Source organism: Lepidochelys olivacea (assembly GCF_965140295.1).
Source record: "Lepidochelys olivacea isolate rLepOli2 genome assembly, chromosome: 2".
NCBI classification, from domain to species: Eukaryota; Metazoa; Chordata; order Testudines; family Cheloniidae; genus Lepidochelys; species Lepidochelys olivacea.
Genome location: NC_140412.1, coordinates 74,588,439 through 74,604,650, shown reverse-complemented (window position 1 = coordinate 74,604,650; position 16,212 = coordinate 74,588,439). Strand labels below are relative to the sequence as shown.

At 44.0% G+C, this 16,212-nt stretch overlaps 1 protein-coding gene across 3 annotated transcripts in view; it reads right to left on the bottom strand.

The window, feature by feature from the left end:
* LOC311516479 (uncharacterized protein) overlaps window positions 1-16,212 on the bottom strand; it is a 35,250-nt gene that overhangs the window by 1,353 nt on the left and 17,685 nt on the right. Inside the window, exons 8-10 of one of the 3 annotated variants that reach the window (XM_084620581.1) lie at window positions 14,747-14,867; window positions 2,948-3,135; window positions 339-481 (exon numbers count right to left, since the gene is read on the bottom strand). In XM_084620581.1, coding sequence (XP_084476707.1) covers window positions 339-481; window positions 2,948-3,135; window positions 14,747-14,867 — 452 coding nt within the window. Of the gene's footprint in view, window positions 1-338; window positions 482-2,947; window positions 3,136-14,746; window positions 14,868-16,212 lie in introns of those variants that run through there. The other 2 variants (XM_084620583.1, XM_084620582.1) reach the window with 2 other exon arrangements.

Genomic DNA, 16,212 nt, shown 5'->3' with positions numbered 1-16,212 from the left:
ACTGATTTAAAATAGATTCTGTAGAACCAAACACTTAAATAAAACTCAACTCCTCCACTTTCCATGAAACATAAAATTCATGGGACGACATAGTAGATTTTAACTCTTTTCTGTATGGGGGAGGGAGCCTTACACGCTAACTCAGATCTTTGCCATGATCAAAGAAACAGACGTTAAAGATGGAGGCTTATTAAACACTTAATCCTGCACTCATTGAGGTTGATGGATTGTACCCTACCGACAGTATATTCTTCAGTGCTTTGACCAGCCTAGTTTTGCCACCAAGACAGCTGCGAAATTTTACAGTAGTTTTCCCAGAGAGAAGTCCCTATTCTCACCTGTCTGTCCTCAGAATTAGGGTTGGACTCCTTATTGCTCTTTTCCCCCAGCATAGGTCTGTGTCTCAGAGGTTTCAATCTCACTCTCCTGTCCTGACAAGTTCGCAACGACCGAGGTATTGTGGCATAAGGGCTATCAGACACTAGCAAAGGGAAAAAAATATGAAAGGAAATAATTAAGGGACAAAGGTTTGACTGGAAATCTGAAATGCACATGTAATATATAGGTGCATATGTCCCATTGTGAGATGGTTATGAATATAACCATCCACAGAAAGGGAAATTTAGGTTAGACATTAAGGCCTGGTCTGCACTGGTGGGGGGGGATTGATCTAAGTTACGCAACTTCAGCTAAGTGAATAATGTAGCTGAAGTCAACGTACTTAGACCTACTCACCGCAGTGTCTAGGGTGAGTCGACTGCTGCCGCTCCCCCGTCGACTCTGCCTGCGCCTCTTGTGGCGCTGGAGTACAGGAGTCAACGGGAAAGCGCTCGGGGCTCGATTTATCGTGTCTAGACTCAACGGGATAAATCGATCCCCGCTGGATCAATCACTGCCTGCCAATCCCGCAGATAGTGTAGACATACCCTAAGAAAAACATCTTATCTCTAAGTGTAGTTAAGCACTGGAACAAATTACGTAAATTGTGGAATCCCTGTCATTGGAGGTTTTTAGGAGCAGGTTAGCCAAACATCTGAAAGGGATGGTCTAGATCAGTGCTACACAAAGTAGTGGTCTGCGCACCGGTGCCGGTCCACAAGCCATCGGCTGTCGATCTGCGCGCACATCGGAAAAAAAATTGCCAGTCCCCATATCAGATAGCTTGAGAAGCACTGGTCTAGATAATACTTAGTTCTGCCTCAGTGCAGGGAACTGGACTAGATGTGCCTTCCAGTCTGACATTTTTATGATATTAAGGTGGCAATGGGATTGGAGGGATCAGGACAGACTGCAAACCTAATTCTGGCCCTCCAATAAGAGCACCGCATCCCTCACCACTTGCTCTGTAACATGCTTCACAGCATCAGAGCTCCTTTGTTCCAGTGCAGTTCCATCTCAATCATTACTTTTCTTGTCAGGCAAGCAGGGGCTACAGTTTAAACAACGCACAAATCCATGCCTTTCTCCTTTTCTTGTCACACATCCACAGTAAGAAGCATCGCACCCAACCCTCTCTCTATTACATTTTTCTACACTCTGCCATGCACTGGAATTTGGAACCCTCCGAATCTTGTTGCCAGAGAATCTGGCACACTTTAGAGTCTGAACTACATATAAAGCACCCAATGATTTAACTGAGAAGAGCCCAGCAGAGACACAAGGCCCAAGTTCATACTTAAGATAATATGGTAATACAGTAATAGTTTTAGATTTAATGCATATCCACTTCCCTCCCTGCCACCCAGTACAATAATAAAATGAATATAAATCAAGGGAAACCAACTTGGGAAAAATGTCAGGAGGAAAAAGAAGGGGATGGAAATCTCTGGCGGTGGCATGAAAGCCCAGGGGTGAGCTGAAAGACCACTGGGTAGTCAGGGAACAGGAGGAAAAGTCACAAGCAGGCACCCTCATAGTGATAAGCACTCTAAACTTGACCTCACTTTTCCATCTGCCAAATCCAGTATCACCAACTTCAAGAGAGCAAAATTCATGAGTGAGAACCCCCAAAATCATGAGATTGGCCTGAAAAATCATGACTATAAAAAAATCCATTATATTGTGTTTTTTAGGTCATTCTCTTCATTTTTGAACCCCTCCCATCCCCAGGGTGTGTGCATGTGACAATTAGTGTTGCCCGCTCTCCCGCATGTACTAGATAATATGATTTTGGCCCCTGCTGCAGGTGCTCTCACCCCCACATCTGCCTGTCTTCTACCCAGCAATTAATCCTGTCCTCCAGTCCATCAGTTATGTTCCCCACCCAACCTCCCTCAATTCAGCCCCCAGCTCCCATCATCACTACCCCATTAGTTCAGCCCCGCTACCCCATAAAACCTCACTGCCCATAGCTCACCCTTTCACCACTCACTCCATCTGCTCAGAACCCACCATCAATACCGTCCCCCACCCCATCAGATCCCACCATACTCACTTCGGCCCCCCTGCAGCCCCCAGGCCATAGTTCAGCCCTCCCAGCCTCACCTCTCCTCCTCTTAGGGTTCTTCACCCTCCCCAGGCTTCGGGGAGCTGCAGTGGGGTCCCCTCTCCCACATCCCAGGCTGACAGCCAGAGCCCCGCTGCACAAAATCCTGAGATTTGAGAGTTCTATTGTGAGATCATGAGTAAGGCTTAATTTTGCTTAGAAATCGCATCTCTCATGATAGATTCATGAGAGATGGCATGTCTGCAAATGCTCCTGCAATGACAAGCACTTCCAAATCCCCTTTCCCTTGTGGCCAGCACTGACAAGTACTCCAACTTCCAAACCTTACATACTCCTTCCTCCCATTAGCAAGCCTCATTCTCAATCTGACCTACTTTTTCCACACCCTGCAGCTGTGCCCCTAGAAGAAAGGTGTTCTCATTTTCCATATCAAAACATGGTCAGCTAAGGAGAGAAGAAAATTAAAGTGATTATGCACAGTGAGAAAATAATCGTTCTTACAGCTGGCAGTATCACTCAGGCTGTGTAGCGATTTCAACAGTTGGCTGGTGGGAAGCCCTATTAGCCGAGAAGCCTGGCAAAAATAAGTAAGACCATTGCACTTTCTATTCGGTGAGGTCTTCGGGTAGTCAGTGGGACTCTTCTGCTGAAAGCTCCTCCAGAAGTTTCTTTGCTTTATCACATAATAACTAGGAAAATAAAACTCAGTTACTATACCCTGAGGATGAAACCATCAACGCACCATGGACCAAGAGCAATTTTTTCAAAAGTGCCAGAATGACTTGGGCTTCTAAGTCTAATTTCTAAAAGTCACTTAGGTTCCTTTGGCTATTGGCACCCAACTATATAAATGGGAAACATCCAGATCTGCCACAGACCGTCTGCACAATAAAATACTGGATCTTGTGTTAACAATTTCATAGCAATTAACCAGCAATTCCCTTCCTGAGTATTAAATATTTCTGTATACCCTCATAGATCATGAATTGTGACCATTACTAAGATGCAGTGATAAATAAATGTGAACAGATTTTTCCCCCTTAATTCTCCCCCCTTGATTTGTTTCAGGCGTTTTTTGTATGAAAACAATAGAAAGATTATATTAAAAATATCTGTGTTGAGGAGATCAGCAGAGGGCCAGAACAAAATGGCTGCCTACAGGCTGAGCTTTGAGGGGATAGCAAAGGAATCTGTCTCCACTGACCCCCAAAACCTACTAAATTCCACAAAAGAAACGCACAGAGTTGCAAGGATGGATTTGCCAAGAAAATCAAAAAATTCAAAAAGATACCTCACTGAAAAGAGTGTTTTTGGCTCACAGCTTGGAGAGACCTCTCAGACTCCACATGAAGACTTTGCAGCCAAATCAGACAGAAATGCCAGGGCTAAGAAAACTCAAATGGGAACCAAAACAGACGTTCTGGAGATGATCTCTGAGTTTAAGGCCATGAGAGATGATCTGATGAACAACTTCTTGCAGTAAAGAAGGAAGTTGAAAACTTGGAAGAGCAAGTCACTGTGCTAGAGACTGGCCTCAGAGAAGCAAGTGAGAGAAAAACAGAGCTGCAGAGCCACAAGGCATTGATGGAATACACAGAGAAAGCGAAATGCAGCTTAAATTAGTTGATATAGAAAATAGATAGAGAAGGAGCAACATCAGAAATATAGGGGCTGCCTGAAACCACTGAAGGAGGAAGCCCAATCTGGTATGTAAAAAACTTTTAATTGTGGAGTTGTTACATCTGAACTGTCTGGAAGAGGTAAAAGTGGAGACAGAACATATGCACTGCTCCCCCTGCCTGGGCCTCATAGATTCATACACTTCAAGGCCAGAAGCAACCATCATAATCATTTAGTCTTACCTCCAGCACATCGCAAGCATCAGAGCCTCACCCATCCACTCCTGCAAGAGGCTCATATCTTCTGGCTCAGTTACTGAAGTACTCAAATCTTCATTTAAATATTTCAGGTTACAGAGAATCCACAATTTACTCTAGTTCAAACCAGCAAGTGACTCAGGCCCTATGCTCGTAATAAAAAACCTATACACCTAATTGTGAAATTTTACAGTTAGGTATATAATTGATTTAGTTGATCTTGGTCCTGCTTTGAGCAGGGGGCTGGGACTGTATCACCTCCTGAGATCTCTTCCAACCCTTATCTTCTATGAATCTATGATTCATGATTATTAGCAGAAAAAAATAAAATATTAAAAAAGCCAGAGAGCATTCAGAGCTCATGCTCCAAGGCCACAAGCTGCAATTTTTCCATGATCTCTCCGCCCTAACTTTAAAAAAAGAGGAGAGAGCTGGGGAAAACGACAGCATCACTTAAGAGGGCAGAATTCTGCTACAAATGGGAATTCCCATTTAAACTCTTATTCAGCTTCCAAAATTAGCATTTTACACTAAAAGTGGCAAAAAGAGTCCTGTGGCACCTTATAGACTAACAGACGTATTGGAGCATGAGCTTTCATGGGTGAATACCCACTTCATCGGATGCATGTAGTGGAAATTTCCAGAGGCAGGTATAAATATGCAAGCTAGAATCAGTGATAATGAGGTTAGTTCAATCAGGGAGGATAAGGCCCTCTTCTAGCAGTTGAGGTATGAACACCAAGGGAAGAGAAACTGCTTTTGTAGTTGGCTAGCCATTCATAGTCTTAAGGATTAAACAAAGACTGAATGGCAGACATCCGGAATGAACAACTGAACAGTAACTATGCTAATGTTTTAAAGCAAATAGTATGAAGGTTGCTTTAATCGAGGTGATCAGTAAAGCGTTCTTCTGTATTTAATATGTGGAGGAAATAAAGGACTATAAGGGGGGGAATACCAAGGATGGAGGAAATAGAGAGGGGGTGGGGAGGAACCATCAGGGGTACTGCGTAAATCCTTCTCGTAACTCAAATGATCAGATAGGAATTTATCCATAAGGGCGAGGGTCAAGGTCCTTTAGGTGAAGATTGTACCTCCATTGGATTGCAAGAGAAGCAGTCCAAGTGTTCATGACAAGGTAGTACAAGGGTTTAGGGTTCAGAAAAGCACAGTTATCCGGGGGCTGTTTTACATGTTATGCTGGTATTTTATTTATGAAATTAGAGTAAAGGTAATGCAGGAGAGGAGAGAGGATTAATATGAGAAATAGATATGAAACTTTATGAACATGTCATCAAGCAGCTGAAGAATCACAATAATTTCTAGTTTTTCAGGACACTAAATAGTTACTCTCAATGGTTCTTCCTTTTAAAAATGATATCTTTGAATGTCAAAGGGCTAAATAATGTCATTAAAAAACAAAGTCCTGGTAGAACTGAAAAAACCCTCAGATTATTCTACTTCAAGACACTCCTGTTTAGGAGTGGCAAATAATGGGCAGGAAAGGTTACTGATTTCAACAGACTTTTTGCTTCAGCTTAAAAATAATTATATATATATATATATATATATATATTTGCATACATGGCTGATGAATGCACTGATGCAAACGGGCATCAAGTATTACGTCATTGTGTACGTTATCTTGATGTCAGTAGGCCAGCAGATGCATTTCTAGATGTCCAAGTTATAGAAGATACATCGGTTGCGTCTGTGACAACCCACATCTTGAAGTGTTAAATGCTTGTCAATTGGACCCCAAACGGATGGCTGCTTGTGCATTTGATGGAGCTGCAAACTTCTCTGAAAGACATGGTGGAGTACAAGCTTTGCTCAGAGAAAAGTATAACCCTAATCTTTCCTATACACACTACAGAGGCCATCTTCTCCAACTAGTGCTAGTTCGAGCTGTAGACTCTTCAAAAGACATTTTAAAAGCTATAAATGTAATGTCTTCATTATATTCTTTTTTCAACAAGAGTCCAGAAAGACTGAATATCCTGGAAAATACAGACGATACACTGGGACTGAAGTTCAAATTAGTCCAACTTGAGAAAACCCTCTGGCTTTCTCATGCCTTGGCTGTTGTCTTAAAATTACTCCAGCTGTTATTACTGGCTTTGGAAAGTATCTACCAAGAAGGGATGGATCTAAGCAGTGAGGCTGGTGGACTACTTTTGCTACTATGTTCAGAAAAGACTATTGCCATTCTCTCTCTTCTAAGTCTACTGTTGAAACCACTTGGGTCATTAAACAATGCCATCCAGGCATCTGCTACAACCATAGTAGATCTTTGTCCAGCAATAGATCAATCAGAGAGCTATCCATTGAAAAAGTACTGGAAGAAGCAAAGACTTCAGTCCAGAAGTTGACTAATGAAGGCATTTATATTGAATCCTTAAGTGAAGAGGACAAGAAGTGTTTGTTAAGACAACTGAAAAAGTACACAGACTTGATTCTTAAAAATCTACAACAGCGACCTCTAGGGTCTACTCAACCTCTATGTAGCTTTTACAGATCCCTGTTTTATAAAACACCGACAGTTGAGTAGAGTAAGGCACTACCAGCAATGGGGCTGCCATGTGCTCAGGACAGAATAGAGAATTTGAACACAGAGTGGAATGTCATACAACGAATGAATGAAGATTTGACTTCAGCTTCTTTTTTTATCATCACTAGTGGCTCAACACGATCTTTGTGCTATGTTTCCTGGGATGAAAGAAGTAGAAATTCATCTCTTGCTACTCCCAGTCACAACAGCTACAGTTGCACATTCTTTTTCATCACTGAATAGAATTTTGTGTTCTGAAAGAAGTCGACTTCTGCCTGATCATGTGAATGAACTAACGAGCATATCAATTGAAGGCCTGGAAGTACCAGACACACGAGAAGCCACGAAAGATGAATGCATTGCATTCAAGAAGTTCATTAACAGAATTGTGCAAAATTATAAGAAACCAAGAAGGATGGAGATGTAATACTTCATAGAAGCCTTGAGTAGCGAACTTTAATTTGTGTGATGATTTTAAAACAGGAGTTAAATCTAATAAAATGGTCATGAAACATTTTTCAGTTTTTAATATGGTGCCATACAGTTCACCTTCACTCTCACCCCACATCAGCCCTGACCACCCCCCCCCCAAGTAAATTCAAATACCCCCCCCCATTTCAATTCCTGGGAAAAACAGTGGGCAGATCTGATAAAACAGACTAGGGAGATAGGGAAGCAGGTAGGTACATCATTGGCGTTCTCGGTGCCAACAATTCAGTCTTCCAGATTGCTGGAGAGAATTGCACCCAGGGGAAGAGATTACATATTTTATTCACACCTCAGTTATATACTAGAACAGAGTTAATATTAATCTCTAAATCCTTAATGAAGCAGGCAAGAGCTACAGAAATTGGCAGCATTAAGATCATGTACCAGTGGAAATAACATCTGATCACTTGAATGGGTCCCAAAAGGTCACTTTTTTGAAAAATGAACTGCTTGCTTCTCCAAGATCAAGTTGCAGCAATTAAATGGGACAATGTTCAAAATTTTCAAATAAATGACACAGACAATATAAAAAGAGGCCGTCTCTAGGTGGCAGGGAAAGCAGTATTTAGGCCTTCAGTTGATAAGCAGAGTCTTTCAATTGAAAAAAAAGAAAGGAGCTCAAGAACAAATAGAACTAGAACAGGAGATAAAAAGCTTACAAGACATTAATAAAAACACAGGTTAAAAAAACCCTATCAACCATTAACTAATATTAGGAGAAAACTGAACATATTGATAACAAATTCCACTGAAAAAAACCCATAAGTATGCAAAGCACAAATTTTATGAAAAAGGAAATAAAGAGTAATAGACTATTGGCTGAAAAGCTTAAAGGGTTTCAAGAGCAATGTATTATTCCACCAATTAAAAACAATCAGCTAAAAACAGTTACAAACTAATAAAATATGTGCTACATTTGCTTTTTATTATAAAAATTTCTATACCTCAGTTACTCCGAGCTCTGAACTTATTTAAACATATCTGGAAGTAGAAGCTTGCCAAAGATAAGCAAAATTGATAAACTTTAGATAATGAAATAACAGAAGAAGAAATCCTACAGGCAATAGCAAGTATGAAAAATGGTACAACTCCAGGTCCTGATAGCTTTCTAGATGAATTTCACAAGGTTTAGGAGGTATTAGTGAGTTCCTTGAGAGGTACCTTCAACACTATTCTATTAGGGGAGGAACTTCCACAACCTATTAAAGAAGCTACTGAGGCTGCTGTCCATAAAAATGGAGAAGACCTCGTATAAGCTCATATCGCTGTTGAACCATGACAAAGATTTTAGCAAAACTATTTCCTAGGCAAATGCAGTCCATGCTCTTGGCTTATATAAACCCAGATCAAACTGGATTAATTAAGGATAGACAAATGTCAGACAATATGCAGAGAGTACTTGAAATCATCCATAATGCCAGATAAAAAAAATCAATATCTTTTGTTATCACTAAGGCTAAGATTTTGTCACAAATATTTTAGTAAAAGTCAGGGACGGGTCATGGGCAATAAACAAAAATTCAGATGCCCCTGACCCGTCCCTGACTTTTACTAAAAATATCCCTGACAAAATGGGGAGGCGGGTTCAGCTCAGCACCCACTGCTGCTGGGGATCCTGGGTCCTTTACCGCTGCAATGAGTGAGAGCTCCGGGGTCCCCACCACAGGGCAGCTGAGCAGCTCTGGAGGGTGAGTGACAGCTGAGCAGCTCTGGAGAGCCCTCGCCACCCACAGCAGCATGGAGCTCGGGGTGGTTCCCCGCCACCTGGGGCAAGTGGGAGCTCCAGGATCCCTGCCACCCATGAGTTCCCCTGCCACTGGAGAGTCCCCATGCTGTTCCCTCTCTACCCCATGGAGAACAGAAAATGTCACGGAGGTCAATGGATTCCATGACTTCCATGACATAATTGTAACTTAGTTATCACCAGGCACAGAGAAAGTCTTTGACAGAGTAAAATGGACCTTTCTGTTTAAACTTCCTTCCCATGGACTTTGGCCCTCAGTTCATTAAATGCTGTTTACTCCAGCCCAAAAGCAGCTATTACACAGACAGACTAGGCAGGCATATCCAATGTTTTCTCTGCTGTTTGCACTGGCCATGGAGCCTTTTCTGCAGAGGATAAGGAACAACAAATCCATTGTAGGAATAAAATGTGCAGGTACACATCAGAAAAATCAGTATTTTAGTACTGCTTATCTTAGTAACTGTTGTTCTTTGAGATTTGTTGTGCACATATACATTCCACTAACAGTGTATATGCGCCCAGTGCACTCAAGTCAGAGACTTCTGCCAGCAGTACCGCTAGGCAGCGCATGTACCCCACTCTTCTCGTGCTCTTACATGAGGATATAAAAGGGGTATGTCCCCAGCCTCTCCCACTGTTTTTGCACAGCTGTTCGTAGTATCCAAAGTGTCAGGAAGTGGGGAGGATTGTGGAATGTACATATGCACAACACATCTCAAAGAACAACAGTTACTGTAAGGTAAGTAACCAGTATTTCTCCTCTCAGTGACTGTGCACATATACATATTACGGCTGTAAAGCGATTAAAAAAAATTAATCGTGCTTAAACACACTGTTAAATAATAATAGAAATACCATTTATTTAAATATTTTTGATGTTTTTTACATTTTCAAATATATTGATTTAAATTACAACACAAAATACAAAGTGTACAGTGCGCACTTAATCTTATTACAAATATTTGCACTGTAGAAAACAAAAGAAATCGTATTTTTCAATACACCTAATACAAGTACTGTAATGCAATCTCTTTATCATGAAAGTTAAACGTACAAATGTAGAATTATGTACAAAAAATAACTGAAACAAAAAAAACCAATGTAAAACTTTAGAGCCTACAAGTCCACTCAGTCCTACTTCTTGTTCAGCTTGTTGAGCCTACTTCTTGCTCAGACAGACAAGCTTGGTTTCAATTTGCAGAAGGTAACTGTGACATTCTGTACCTCGGGGTAACACCCCCAGTATTCATCCTTATATGACTGTATAGTATCTAATGCAAAGGTGTCTTCGGAAGGCCCATGATGTACTGAGCATTGTTGTTATGGTAATGTTATAGTAATCGTTGTTATAGTAATGTTATAGGCTGTAATTTCATGTATATATTTATGAGGCTGAAAATGTGTCCTCATGGCTTAAAGCAAGTCCAGGCAAAAACTTTCCAGAACCAGAGGGGCAGTTCACACCTCATCAGGGCGCGTATGGGACAAACCCAGCACAGTCTCACAGGAATAAAGAACACTGGCCTTGGCAACAACAAAGGATCTGCTGGACTCTCAAGTGAATCACCCCCCTTCCTTTGGTCAGTTTGGGACTGCGATGAGATAATGCTCATCTGACTCTGAAGGGGGGTGAGAGCCCAGAAGGAAGAAAGAACATGATAAAAGGGAGAGACTTTGCTATGCTCTTCCTCTCTCTTCCACCTACATCTACAGACACCACACCAAGCGAAAGAAGCACTAATCAAAGGGGAGAGCCTGACTGAAGGGCAACCAGCCAGCCTGTGGTGAGAAGCATCAAAGCCCTGGTCTATACTATGGGGTTAGGTCGAATTTAACTGCGTTAGGTCGATTTAAAAATGAACGTGTCTACACAACCAACCCCATTCCATCGACCTAAAGGGCTCTTAAAATCAACAGCTGTACTCTTCCCTGGCAAGGGGAGTAGTGCTAAACTAGATCCTGCTGGGTTGAATTTGGGGTAGTGCAGACGCAAGTCAATGGTATTGGCCTCCAGGAGCTATCCCAGAGTGCTCCAATGTGACCACTCTAGACAGCACTTTCAACTCCAATGCACTAGCCAGGTACACAGGAAAAACCACGGGAAATTTTGAATTTCATTTCCTGTTTGGTCAGTGTGGCGAGCTCAGCAGGACAGGTGACCATGCAGTCCCCCCAGAATCGCAAACGAGCTCCAGAATGGACCGAAAGGGAGACACTGGATCTGATTGCTGTATGGGGAGAAGAAACCATGCAGGCAGAACTCCAATCAAAAAGAATAAATGCTTATATATATATATATATATATGCCAAAATCGCACGGGGCATGATGGACAGAAGCTACAACAGGGACACAGAGCAGTGCCACGTGAAAGTCAAGGAGCTCAGGCAAGCCTACCAAAAGACAAAGGAGGCAAACGGTCACTCCGGGTCAGAGCCCCATACATGCTGCTTCTATGATCAGCTGCATGCCATTCTAGAGGCGGACCCCACCACTACCTCACCAGTGTCCATGGACACCTGCGGGGGGGGGGGGGAGTCTCACGTAACAGGGAGGAGGATTTTGTGGATGAAGAAGAGCAGAAGGAGGAAGAGGAGGAGAAGAATGAGCAGCAGGCAAGCAGTGAATCCGTTCTCCCCAGCAGCCAGGACCTTTTCATCATCTCCCTTTTCATCACCTTTTCAATACCCTCCCAAGGCAGGATCCCCGACCCTGAAGCCGGAGAAGGCACCTCTGGTGAGTGCTCATTTGTAACTACAGTACAGGGTTTAAAAGCAATAGTGTTTAATGTTTGATTTGTCCTGAAGAATTGGGATGCATTCACGGCCAGTACAGCTACTGGAAAAGTCTGTTAACGTGTCTGGGGATGGAGCAGGAATCCTCCAGGGACATCTCCATGAAGCTCACCTGGAGGTACTCTGAAAGCCTTTGCAGAAGGTTTCTGGGAGGGCTGCCTTATTTCGTCCTCCACAGTAGGACACTTTACCACGCCAAGCCAGTAGCAAGTAGTCTGGAATCATTGCAGCACAAAGCATGGCAGTGAATGGTCCTAGGTTTTGGTCGCATTCAAGCAACATTCGGTCTTTATCTTTCTGTGTTAGCCTCCGGAGAGTGATATCATTCATGGTCACCTGGTTGAAATGGGGGAATTTTTGTAAGGGAACAGTAAAAGGACCCCATTCATGCTGGGTTGTTTGCATTTGGCTAAAAGGGATCATCCCAGAGAATAGCCACGTGGAGTGGGAGGGGTAAAGGGATCATCCCAGAGAATAGCCACACGGTGGGGTGGAGGGAGGTGTGTGCTGCACATCCACCCGAAAACCACAGCCCCTCCTTTTAAATGTGAAACCCAACTGGCATTGCTTGCTATGGGAAAGGATGGCACTGCAGTTTGAAACCATTCCCATGTGTTATGAAGGCATAAGAAGCCAACCCCATGTACCAAAAGGCTTACCATGGCTGCCTGGAAACCAAATTCTGTTGTCCAGCCGTTTGTGATGTGTCACCATACTGGCAGGTGCTCAATATGAAAGGCAAAATGCGACCTTGTACCTAAAGCAAATGTGCTGTCTGCTGTGAATTGCTTGATTCACTGGGACAAGGAGTCTGAGGGCAGAGCATGGGATTAGAGCAGAGGTGGGCAAACTATGGCCCGCGGCACCGTCCTGCCTGGCCCCTGAGCTCCTGGCCTGGGAGGCTCACCCCCGGCTCCTCCCCCACTGTTCCCCCTCCCACGCAGCCATGCTGCCGTGCTGAGCGGCATAGTAAGGGGGTGGTGGCGGCGGCACACACAGCGTGAAAAACTTGGGTAGGAGGTTCTGGGGGGCAGTCAGGGGACAGGGAGTGGTTAGGGGCAGGAGGTTCTGGGGGGAAGTCAGGGGACAGGGGCGGTTGGATGAGGCAGAGGTTCTGGGGAGTTGGATAGGGTGTGGGAGTCCCAGGGGCCTGTCACGGGGCAGGGGTGTGGATAGGTCGGGGCAGTCAGGGATAAGGAACAGGGGGGTTGGATGGGTCAGGCTTCTGAGGGGGACAGTCAGGGTGCAGGAAGTGGGAGGGGGCAAATAGGGGGCGGGGGACAGGCTTTTTTGGGGGCACAGGCTTCCCTACCCGGCCCTCCATACAGTTTTGCACCCCGATGTGGCCCTCAGGCCAAAAAGTTTGACCACCCTTGGATTAAAGGCTGGCACGGGGGCAGGGATTGGGACTGACTGGGCAAGGAGACTAGATCTGGGAGCAGGGTTGGGGTGAAGGTCGGTTAAGAATGGCTGCATAAGGAGACTGGGAGTGTCGGGAGACTGGGACTTGAATGAGGAGCCAGTGGTGGGGTAGAGACAGGAATGGGACAGAGAAGGTTAGAGTGAGTGGGGCAGAAGAGGTCAAGCTTGAAGGGAGAAGGTAGAAGAGGCTATAATCAACAAAGCACACTTGTCTCCAGAGGCTGGAATAGAACCCAAGTTCCTTGAGTTTCACCATTCCTCTACTGTCAGCAAATACCTGTGAAAGCCACTGGCTAAGTGTCCCATTCCTATCTAGTACTGGTCCACACAGAGGATAACAACCTTACCGTCATCAGCTACTCTGTTAATTCACATAGCAGAGGTCTGTGCAGTGTATCTAAAAGTTCCAACCCTGCTGGTGACCCATGTGGGTGTCAATATGATTCCACATGATGGGATTTCTGATTTTTCAGTTTGCCTTTTTAAAAAACCTGGATGATTACATGCAAAAAGCCACTTTAAAAATTATCACATCTTAATTTAAAAAATTATCAAAGTAAAGAACTCAAAAAGGTAGTAAATGCCAAAATTAAGGTTGCCTGTGAAACCCCTGGTGCATATGCATGATGATATAGTCTTTATTTACACGATCACATACTAATTTTTCCAACCTTTTGAGAGGATGAATGAGTTCCCACAATCTTACAGTCCCCACCTTATTTGTTTCAGAAGTTGGAAGGTGTGCAGAGAATGGGGCAGAGGATTGCAGGAAGAGAGAGTACATTTACATGGTTATGATAATTGAATGCCACCCTGGAGAACTGGGTCCCACAGCAACCAGTTAATGGCTCTATGCTACTTAATATTTTTATCAATGATCTGAAAGAAAACAAAATGACACAAAGATTGGGGGAGAGGTAAATAACGAAGAGGACAGATCAGTTGGTAAATTGGACACAAGCAAACAATATGCATTTTAATACAGCCAAATGTAAAGTTATACATGTAGGAACAAAGAATGTAGACCACAATTACAGGATGGGAGACTATGAAAAAGACCTAAGGGTTATGATGGATAATCAGCTGAACATGAGCTCCCAATGCAATGCTGTAGCCAGAAGGCCTAATGCAACCTTGGAGAACCACCAGAGAAACACAAAATGGACCTAAGATGAACTCTAATCTAAACAACTACTTTAACAATATAACCTCAGTACTGCACTTCAATTTTAGCACATCTCTTGGTTTGAAACCCAAGACCTGGGGCAGAAGTGAGCTTGTACTGTTACCAATTGAGTAATCCCGACGCTAGTACAAGAAAATAGATGACAGTGCACAGCAAAGGATAATCAGAATGCTTTAAGTTAATACTAACTCTATATTTGTGTACCATGTATTAAGAATAGGTTTGCACTGCCACTCACCTTACAACTTCCCTCTCTGATTTCATCGGCAGAGCTGACATCTCCACTAGCTTTGTGAGAACTTCAAAGAAGAGAGTCTCTACGCTAGAAGGGTCACGTATTATGCTCTCTTTGGGCCGAACTGAGGAGAAAATACAGAAGATCAGTTTAAAGGGCATACCACAGACTATCTCCACCGTAAACATTTCACCCAAAGGGGTATATTAAAATAAAATTTAATATTACCCAGAAGTTTAATTAACATAAACCAAAGAATGTTACACTGCCTGGGTGCCAATTGCCAAATAAGATGCAAATTCTAGAAGTTTTCCTGAAAGGAAAAAGAAAAATTACTTTGGCAGTCTGGTTGAATTGCTGGCTTGGAAGCCTTAGACTTGTCTGATGAACTAAAAAACTGTATGTTTACAGTATTTAAGTTTTCCCTTCCAAGGTCTGAAGAGAAGGTCAGGTCCGGGTGTGACACTGCACCCCATATTCTTCACTGTGATGTGATTATGATAGGATTATGACATAATTATGATGTATTTTATGCAAGGTAAGTCATGTGAGGTGTCACTGGAAAAGTTAATTTGATTCATATGATTATCCTATTTGTATGCATGTATCATTTTTGTATCTGAAGCTATGAATACTGACTACGTACCTGTATTTCAAATGTAGTTACACCTGTTAGTAGGGCCGTCCCTAGGGGGGTGCGGGGCCAGGGACAACCAACAGTCCCAATCCAGCCCAGACCCCACCCTCACTCCACCCCTTCCCCCAGAGCTCCGCCCTGTCTCTTCCTGCCCCTGCTCCACCCCCAATTCCACCCCTTCCCCAAACCCCCTCCCCTGAGCGACACCAGGAGCAAGCAGAGCAGAGTGGGCTGGGCCCCCTGCTGCTGCTGGCGCCAGGCCCCCCGCTAACTCCCCAGGCTGCCCAGGACCCCACTTCCCAAGGTGCAGGGCCTCCCAAAGCGCAGGGCCTGGGGCGGCTGCCCCGGTCTGTCGTATGGACAGGACAGCTCTGCCTGTAACACCCACTAGACAAGGTACTTACAGTCTAGAAAGTGGGTGGGGAAGGGCCTATTCAGGGTAATGGGCCATTGTGGGGAAAAAAAAGAAAAGGAAAAAAAAGAGGCCTTAGGACAGGGGTGGCCAACCTGTGGCTCCGGAGCCACGAGGCTCTTCAGAAATTAATATGTGGCTCCTTGTATAGGCACCGACTCTGGAAAGTTGGTGCCTGTAGCTGCAGCCCCAATGTGCCAGGGGGTGCTCACTGCTCAACCCCTGGCTCTGCCAGAGGCTCTGCCCCAACCCCTTCGCACGCCCTTCCCTGAGCCTACTATGCCCTTGCTCCTCCCCACCCCCCCTCTAAGCCTCCTGCATCCCTCGAAACAGCTTATCAGGAGGTGCGGGGAGGGATGGGGAGGTGCTCATTGGTGGGGCTGCTGGTGGGCAGGAGGCGCTGGGAGAGGAGGGGAGCTG